General features: G+C 43.8%; 1 protein-coding gene and 1 long non-coding RNA gene across 4 annotated transcripts; one reads left to right on the top strand and one right to left on the bottom strand.

Annotated features, from left to right (window-relative positions):
* Positions 1-100: 100 nt before the first annotated feature.
* Positions 101-6,673, top strand: LOC105302577. Its single transcript, XR_896827.2, has 3 exons — positions 101-468; positions 4,794-4,895; positions 5,905-6,673. It is a non-coding gene; the product is annotated as an uncharacterized LOC105302577 (long non-coding RNA).
* Positions 5,565-9,420, bottom strand: CNPY2 (canopy FGF signaling regulator 2). Of its 3 annotated transcripts, XM_023520705.1 has the most exons (7): positions 8,914-9,180; positions 8,618-8,683; positions 8,237-8,349; positions 7,971-8,086; positions 6,938-7,141; positions 6,680-6,776; positions 5,565-5,735 (listed from the first exon to the last, which is right to left on the bottom strand). In XM_023520705.1, exons 3-7 carry the CDS (start codon positions 8,322-8,324, stop codon positions 5,692-5,694), a joined length of 549 nt encoding a protein of 182 aa, XP_023376473.1. In that variant the 5' UTR covers positions 8,325-8,349; positions 8,618-8,683; positions 8,914-9,180; the 3' UTR covers positions 5,565-5,691. The 3 variants fall into 3 exon arrangements, with proteins under 3 accessions (XP_023376473.1, XP_011373974.1, XP_023376474.1); XM_011375672.2 differs by lacking the exon at positions 8,618-8,683 and having other exon boundaries at positions 8,914-9,420; XM_023520706.1 differs by lacking the exons at positions 8,618-8,683; positions 8,914-9,180 and adding an exon at positions 9,255-9,419.
* Positions 9,421-9,703: the final 283 nt, after the last annotated feature.

The raw sequence follows: 9,703 nt of genomic DNA, 5'->3' as shown, positions 1-9,703 counted from the left end.
CCGGAACCCGCTTTCGCCTCTCTCAGGGGATTGGCCCTGGGCTCGGCCATTGGTCCAGTGTGTGTAGGGGGGCGGAACCTGAACCGTTGACAGCATTTGTGGCAGGGGGGATTGGACTGCCGGGTTAGGCTAATTCAGGGTTAGATCTGGGCGGGGGTGGGAGGAGCAGCGTGTAGGTGGCTAAGTATGTGCCTGAGAACTCAGTTAACTTTCTTCTTACGCTTTATCCTTGACGTTAACACATTTGGGATTAGTTCTGAGGTGAATATTAGAGAAAAAGCCTCAAGGACTTCGACCTTTGAAGATCCTCGGAAGCCAACTCTTACCACGGCAACTGATCATTACCTGCTCCTCCTTCCCTTTGGCATGCTTTCTTGAATGTGTTTGGTCAATGACTTAGTGGCCACAGAGGTGACATCAGATCAGCTATGATGCCAGAGTTTAGCCGCTTGATGGAGATCACTTGAGGTAAGCAGAGGCCATGTTGTTATAGATTCTAACAGAGCTCAATATGTGAAGAAGGAAAGCAGAGGTAGGAGCATGATAATCCAGTGCTTTGCGGGCTATCTGCATCTGGTGCCAGGGAATCCAAGTCTTACAAACGCCCCTTTAATATGGAGACTTACAGCACAGGCCAGAGACTCTGGGTCCTGGGCATTAGTCTCACCGCTATTCCAGTAACTGTACCCCATACACCAGCCCAACCCACATCTAGCCATAAGATCAGGAGCTGCAGACCAAACCCTCATCCAAAATCAGGCACTAAGCACCCTCCCTTTTTGTCACATTAGTCCCATCACTCCCATAGGGCCTCTGGACCCCTTCTACTTAGCTATCTTTTATTTACTCTTATCCTGTGCTTCCCACAGACCATTAAATGAACCATGTTACTAAAGTGAGCTTCCACACCACTCATGACTAATTCCTCTGGGCAGACAAGACCTAAGGACCTTTCACCTCTCTAAGCCTATCATAGTCATTGACCCAAGGGCAGAAGGGAACTGACTCAATGACCAGGGCATCTTATCTACAAACTCAAGCCCCAAGTGAACAGTCCTCTTTATCTCCTCACATAGCAATAACAAGTTTCAGAGGTCTCAGTACCATCTAAGCCCTGCTTAGACAGACCTAGTTTATAAAGATCTAGTTTATAGCTCAGACTTGGAAAACGAGAAAGAAAATCACCATTTTCTCTTGCCAAGTTTCCTCATACCCAGCTTCCCACCTACCAACCAATGCTCCTCTAGGTTGCGGATCAGGTAGGTCAGTTTTCAGAAAAAACTTCATAAAGAGAAGCCAAGCAGTGCCCCAGAGGAGTAGTGACCTCAGCTACCTCATCTGTGACTTCAAAGTTCCACTGATCAATATTTGATCCCAATTTAGCATCTCACAGAGGATTTCCTCATAACCCTAGAATAATCTGACCTGATTTCTTCTCTCTGGTTAATTATGCACAGAAACTAACCAGCAGACCAGAGGACTGAACTCCAGTGCCCCAAGAGACAGGAGGCATTCTCAGAGTGAGGATACCAAAGGGATAGTTATTGAGTGGCCATAAGAATAACCTATTTTGGTGCTCTAGTGATTGGAAGGAAGGTGGGGAATAGTAATGTTCTAGCCCTGACACCGTGTCCTGGAGCCTAGTGTCATGAGGACTTCATGGACTTTTTTTGAAGTTGTTAGGTCCTGACACTACTGTAAGGCCAATGGGAAAACCAAGGGAACAAAAGGACTAAATAGTATCTCCCAGGAGCTAGCTTAGAGTCTGTGAACATGGATGGGACCTGGGGAGGTGGGAAATTAATGGAGGATTGGTATAAATAAAATAGACAAGGGAGCTCTAGGCCCAGATACATCTAAGTACCTGAGAACTGGAGGGGACAAGGGAAAGAAGGCTGAGCACTGAGGTCATGTTGACCTTGGGAGGACCTCTTTAAGATGGACAGAGGCAATGGTGCCCTCTGGTGGCAAAATATAAATGAGAGAATGCACTCTGAACTTAAACTCTTAATCTACATTGGTAAACCAAACTCCTGTATTTAAGGGGTAATAGCTAAAATTTATTGAATACTTACTATTTCCAGATACTATCTAAATGTGGTACATGTGTTACCTTAATTAATCCTCACAACTCTAGGGAATGTAGGTAATATTAATAACTAAACCAAGGTTTAGATAAAGTATCCTGTTCAGGGCCATAGCTTGTAATTGGCATTGCTAGAATTCAGACCTAAGTTGGTCTCACTCCAGAAGCTGTATCTTAACTGTTAATCCATATTAAGTTTATATGGTGATGACTGAATTATCAGCTGCAGCTCAGGAATGGGACTTTTGAATCATTGTTAATTATCTGGGTATATCAGCTCAAAGTGTTGCTATATTTAAAAATACTTTAAAAGATAACTATAGTCTTACTCATATGTAAAACTTTTGTACACCAATACCTGAAATACATGACAAATGGTGACCGTCCTAGAATACATAAAGGTAGGGGAGACAAACATTTAGCACCTAAAATGACCAGGAAACGTATAATGGGCTTTTTACACAAAATAATGTTTGGAAAAATGGCTGAAAAGAGGATATGGTGCTTTTTCACTATAGATTAGCATCAGAGGGCATGCATTCAGACTTGGAGGTGGTTTTCAAACAAATACAAGTATTACTTTTCTCAGTCACTGGGGAGTGACTATAGGGAGACTCCATTATAGGGAGCAATGTATAGCAGAAAGACCACTGGCCTAGGGATAAGACAATCATGTGGGTAAAGTCTTGGCTTCTTACTGACTAGCAAGGCACAACTTCTTTGAGCTTAGTTTCATCTGTAAAATAGGAGTAACATTTAAGAGTTGTAAAGATTAAATCAGAATGTGTATGTGCTTGTTATTTGAGTATTCAACATATTCAGCTGACCCTCAAACACAGGTTTGAACTGTGTGGGTCCAACTTATATGTGGATTTTTTTCAATTAAATATACAGTCAATCTTCTGTATCCCCAGGTTTCATATCCGTGAATTCAACCAATTGCAGATTGAAAACAATATTTTCAGTCTGCGATTGGAAATTTATAGATGCAGAAGGCCAACTGTATGCATTGTTCCGTGCTATTTTATATAAGAGACTTGAGCATATGCACATTTTGTTATCTGGGGGTAGGTCCTGGAACCAGTGCCCCACGGATACCAAGAGACTACTGTAGTTAAGTTTTGGGGGAGTCCAAAGTTGTACATGGATTTTCAGCTGTGCGGGGATTGGTGTCCCTGACACCTGCATTGTTCAAAGGTCTGCACTAGTCTCAACTGTACTAGTTCCCTTTCCCTTGCTATTTATCCCTATCCTGTATTTAAAGGAATCTTGTTCCTCTGAATCCTATTACAGCAAAAAATCCTCTAAAAATTATTTTTAAAGGACTGGATTTTTACATAATAAAATTTCCTAGTCACACTTGGATCTCATTTAACACTGGCTTTGGGAATGTTTAAGTTCTAACATTTTACTGATAAATTCATTCAGCGGGCATCTAAACGTTAAAGTGTAACCAGATATGCAAGGTTGTATATTTGGTAGTATATGCTCTACCAAATGAGTAGGGGAGGGAGACCCCGGGGCTTGAGGGCCTGTAGTTGCCCAAATACTAAGCTAGAATAACTTGTTATGGTTGATGAGTCTCCAGAGGGTTTAGATAAATTCATGGATTCCTTGTGGTAACCTGTGATATGAATTAAGAGATGTATAAAGTATATCCTAACTTTCTGAGGATCAAGTCAAAGATGATAATGTCCACCTTTCCCTATGTAGGTCACATTCCTATGTACAAATGGCAAAGACTTGGGCTGGAGAGTTGTTAACAGTTGTACCTTGACAACTAGTGAGGTACATCACAAGTAATTTGTTAACAATTAACATTAAATCTATCTTATTTATTAAAACCTGTGAATAATTTGCTTTTCTGTACATTAAAACAGTTTCAAGTTTCCTCTATGAGTACTCTCACTTATACTTCTGATAAGCTTTCTGATGGAAGAATAAGAAGTGTTTAGACACCAAGCAAGCAATGAACAGAATCCTGGGTATACTCACAGGAGTTGAAGCATTATTATTTATGTGCATCACAGAAGAAAAAAAGGTGCCTAACAGCTGCTCTGGAAAATTGATTTGATAGGATATAGCATTTCTTATGACTGATGAGAGAAGAAACTAACAGCAGATCCTGATCTTGGTTGTCAACTAATATCAGGGTACTTGCTCTGAGCTACTTCATGTGTAAGATTTCACAGGGATTTATGGTATAAGAAAGCTTTGTTGAACATATTCATTCTGTGTACAAGGTAATGAGTAAAAAAGACAAAATGGAGCTAGTTTACAGCTTTATCAGATCAGATTGATTTTTTTGAAGCATTATAGAGCTAGTTTTGCCACTAAAAGCAGAACTTCAGGACCTGTGGTTTCTCTGGGCCTCAGTTTCTTCATATGTAAAATGGGCAAGGTGAACTAGATCAGGGGTCCCCAACCCCTGGGCCACTGACTGGTACTGGTCTGTGACCTATTAGGAACCAGGCCACATAGCAGGAGGTAAGTGCAGACAAGTGAAGTTTCATCTGTATTTGCAGCCACTTCTCAGTGCTAGCTAGCATCACTGCCTCAACTCTACCTTAGATCATCAGGCATTAGATTTTCATAGGAGCTCTGGTCCCTGGTGCCAAAAGGGTCGGGGACCCCTGAACTTGATGACCTCCAAGTTCTTTTTAGATTTTAAAATGCTTGATTTAAAGTCTTTGAAATGTTTATTCAGGTGTTCTCTCCCTGAGGCATTCCTGGGACAGAAAAATTCCATTCCGAACCCTGAGACAGCCACACCTCAAGATCAGAGTGTTTAAGAAGCTCTTCAAAGAAGGTATCCTTTATGTTTTCATCCCAATGCCCCAGCATAGAATCTCTACATACAGAAAGTGGGGACAGACTTATAATCTAGATTGACATTGGTTAGTGATAGAGAAGAAAAAGGTATACTTCAGTGTTGCTGTTGGCATAAAATCTGAAAGATCAGGCCATCAAGCAAGGCCTTTAAATAACGTTCCTTACCTAATTTCTCCCTATCTGATAAAGCCCTTACTTTTCAGCTGAGTTGATCACATCCATTTTCCCCTTCATGAATGCTCTTGCTGATCCCTCCATCTGGAAGGGCAGGGAGGGAAGAATAATGCATGTCCATTAATTCCTTTGAGACCAAGCTGTCTTACTTTATGTTTCATCAGTAAGAAAACAAGTTATTTCTAGAATCCTATACTACCATACACTTATGTTCTTTTGCTTATTCATAGAGAGTATTCATCTCTCCACAATTAAACTTTATATACATTGTATTGAGTAGGCACTGAATAAATACCTATCTAGTTTGAGTGCAGCAGGAATCTCAGATGGCAGAAGAATGAAAGCTTCAGGCTCCTCCTACCTTTGTGCTAGACCATTCCCAAAGCTCTTCCTTCTCTTTCTTTCCTGTTTGGAATCCCTTATTTTCAAGCCTAATGTTAGGGCCAATTCTGGGCAGAAAAAGACAACACAGTTTGTACTTTGGGTTTCATATTTTTTTCAGTTCATTTCAGTAAAAACATAATATAAAAGGCATTGCCACCCTCTTCCCCTCCTGGGGGTGATCCATCAAGCCTGTCAGTCTGGGCCGCTCCAATGGTTCATAGCTCATCATGCGATATATGCAGGGCATGGTCACATAGATCTGCAAACAGCACATAACAATTTGAAGGATAATGCCACTCTCATACTGATGTATGCCACTATCAAGAAAATACCCGAAATCAAACTGATACACATACCAACCACCATTTTTCAGAGCATATGCTTTTAAATGACAAAACATTCCCATTATCCTCTCACCTGTATTTCAGGTAAGGGAGCCACAAATTCTGAAAGCTGACAGGAAGAGAATGGAGAGGAACAACCCAAGTCCCAATAACATAGGAAGGAGGCAAGAGAATTAAAATGTTAATCAATCTACATTCAGTGACTGCAATATGCTGGTCAGCCCTGCATCCAGGCCAGGATGACCCTTTCAAAACAAAGATTTCTACTGGGATTGCTAACAACCCATTCTCCACACCTGTGAAGGGGAAATGGGAACCAACAGTCATTCCCTATGGCTAAAACCATGGATTAAAGGCTGGGAACTGCCAGCAGGCCTTTCACTACACATTCTTACCTTGTCACACTACATACTCTTCCCCTTCCTCACTGTACATCCATATCAAAGAAAATGGAAACTAAAGAATGACATATAAACTGAATTCTCTGAACACTTACTTCTCCCCCCCACTGCCTTTCCATGTCTCCCTTAGTCTCTCTCACTCTCTGCCTCTGAGAAGAGACCACACTCTATCTGTGGAGTGTTATCTCTTTTCTAATAAACTTTCCTTTTAACTTTAACTTTGGCGTGTGTGTTGAATTCTTTCTACACTCTCCACCAAAGGACCCTCTTCTCTTGGTACAGGGCTTGGTCTCCCCCTCACCTGGGGAAGATTTGCCCTGTCCTGCATCACCTAAGCCATTGGTAATGGAAGCCAACTCTTGAGCTAATATCAGAGGACTGATAGGGGGAAGCACACTAAGGAATGTGCCCATTTCCACAGGGCTGTGAGGACAGAAGGTAAAGTAGGACCACCTTACCTGTTCGCTTACTACAAAGTTTGTCTTTAACATTGTCAGCCTCTCGGGAAAAGAATTCAATGAGTTCATCCTCATATTCTTCCACAATGCTCTCACACTGCCAACCCAAGAGAGAAACGAGTGAGAGAGGGCAGCAAGAAGAGGCCTTTTACTTTCGTCTCCAGAGAGGAGTACAAGGATATTGGCTCAGCTTTCCACCTGGGCTCTTCAATAACTCCCCTAATTTTTAAGATCCAGCTACCCACTCCCATAGCTCACCGCAAACTTGAGGGTGCCACTGATGTCTGAATCAATTCGGATGCCCTGTAGGTCCAGTTCATTGGATTCTCCATTCCGGCTCACTACACGTATGTAGTTCTTGCGGTGGGTGGAAGGGTCAATCTGTTCCCCGTACTCCTTCATCCGGTCACATACCTCTTCTAGTAGCTCTGTGAGGTGGGCCTCTGAGCGAGCATAAGGCACCTAGAAATGTTCTCAGCCTTGGGTCACTCTCTTCTACTTCTGTACATCAGTAATTTACATCCTTATTTTTCCTTCCAAATCTAACTCAACCAACCTATTCTAAAAAGTCTGCCCTATTTAAAAACAGTATGATTTATTTGTATAATTCTAGAGTGTTTTCAAATATATAGTCTTATTTCACCTCAGTAACAATCCTAAGAAATAAAAAAGGTGTCATTAGGTCCAAATTATAAACAGAAACCTCTGATTAACCCTAGTCGACTATGTTCTTTTCCTTTGAAATCCCTTAGTTCTTATGGATGTAAGGTCATTTTATTTTTTTGTACTGAGACTAAAACCTGCCCTCAAAAGGAGAGCATTACAAAGGTAGGGTAGGCTTTGAGGATAACAACTATTAAATCATTTCACAAGCATTACAACCTTAACATTTATTGTTCACTAGGTACAGCTTTGTTATGTGTTGTTTTCTACTGAAATAAGTTTCCTAAGTACAAGGATAAGACTTATTTTTTTGAGTGAATGTTTGTGTATATACCATACTGCCAGAGTAAAAACATGAGTCACATGGCTTAAGGATGTGGAGAAGTGAGCTGATCAGGGGTCCCTGTCTGCTAACAACTTCTACAGCAGAAACAAATTATTAAGGTTTGGTGCCAGGAAGCAAGTGCATAGGTTATAAACCTCCAGCCTCTTCCACATGAGACAGCCCTATCTTTTAGATACCTCTCTGGATCAATGTTTTTATTTCTATTAAACCAAACTCCTTAATGAGATGAGTTCTCATTCAAAGTTAGAGTGAGCTACTTTATTTGGGGAAACAGTAAGTTACCTCCACTACTGACTGGCTGCCATCTGGATTGATTCGGAAAGAGCCCATCTGAATGGTCTTCTTGGGATCCACCTGGGCAATTTCCCACTCTAGTTCATCCACCAGAGCTCTGCAAGCTGGTGCAGGGGAGAGAAGGTGGGGGAGGGGGAAAGGGAGAAAGGAATCACCCAGTTTCCATTCATTCTTACCCAGGCTTTGGATCTCATGTCCTCCCAAGGCTCTGTCTTCCCCACCCTCCTTCCTCCCACTTCTCTTTGTGTCTTTACCTCCACAGTGTAGATCCTGGCTCCTCCGAGCCCAGGCAGTTCCCAGCAGGACCCCCAGAAACAGGGCCAGCCAACCCCAGCCTTTCATCTTTAACGTAATGGGGTTGCTCCACCTGGATTTGGATTGGAATAAAGCATAAGTTTGAGGAGACAGGTCCATTCCCCCAACCCGTCCATCTTCCCAAAGGCTTCAGTGTGACTCTGGTTCTACTCTCCAGGAAATGGCCGGGACAAAAAGGGGCTCCTCTGTTCCCACCCTTGAGGACCAGGATTCCCCCAGGCGGTGAGAGCGCGAGGTTGGGACTTGGGGCTCGGTCCCAGACACTACGACAGGTGAGACTCTAGATGTTGGTACTTCAGCGTAGCTTGCCTAGAACTCACGGGGATGTGGCAGCTACGGAACGGAGGTTGACGATAAAGCGAGGACGAAAGGCACAGACAGAGGAGCTGCCGAAAGGAGAGCAGCTTATTCAGGCCAGGAGTCAGCGAAGTGGCTGACCCACGAGGAGCACACTCAATAGCTAGAGCCTATTTGGACCCAGCACCGAAGATTTCTGCATCCCCACCTCTAGCCTATAAGCTATTTCCCGTGCAGACCAGCCCCCTTTCTAAGGACCCCGCCATTGTCTTCCATCCAGTCCATCCCCGATCTTCAGCTACACTCGCATTCATCCCACCTCTGCTCCCAGGGCCGCCGCCGTGGCCCAGGCTCTGGAAGACGGTGGGACTCTCACTTCAGCTCTCGACCCTAGCACCTGGCTGTGGGGGAGCGGGGCTGTCCAGCCCTCTCCAGAGCGCTCCGGCGCTTTTCCGACCCGGGATGCCCTGGCGACCGCCTGACACGGCTCCCTGCACTCTAAGTGGGCACCTAAGCAGGGCCCCCAGTGCGCTGCGGTACGAGCCCCACACTAGGAATGACCCTAAACCCGCCCCTCTAAATTCTCGCGCGAACAGGCAGCTTAGGAGCGGCTCCCAGGCAGCTAGGACCCCGGTGGATCGCAGAAGGACCCAGACTTGCGTGGCGAGCAGCTCCACGTGATCGTCAGGGGCCTGCTGAAGAATAGGAGTGGCCTGAAGCTAGGACGGATCCTGGCGTGGTGTATGGAGGCGGTCAGGCGCGGGTGTGAATCAGTCCAGGTAGACTAGGACCTTCAAAAATAAAGGTACGCTGCTTGCTAGTAAGAAGCCCTCGTTTCAATACTCATGAAACTACATCTCCCAGGAAGCACTGCAACACCGCACAGATACTGTTAGTAGCTACAACTCTTAAGCTATCCTGGGACCTGTAGTTTGTTAGCTTCCCCACTCAGAGAAACCATACTGTACGTCTTAGAAGAATCTGACCTGAGGATACTAGGCAGGCACAGCAAAGACCTGACATTGCCCAGGAAAGACATAATTATACTCCCCCAATATCCTTAGCTTTCGACTCCACAGAACTTTACCTTCATTTCTATCTGGGCATTT

The sequence above is a fragment of the Pteropus vampyrus genome, unplaced genomic scaffold (genome assembly GCF_000151845.1).
Source record: "Pteropus vampyrus isolate Shadow unplaced genomic scaffold, Pvam_2.0 Scaffold276, whole genome shotgun sequence".
Lineage (NCBI taxonomy): Eukaryota > Metazoa > Chordata > Mammalia > Chiroptera > Pteropodidae > Pteropus > Pteropus vampyrus.
Note: the sequence above shows the minus strand (reverse complement) of the source record. Positions and strands in the feature narration are given on the sequence as shown.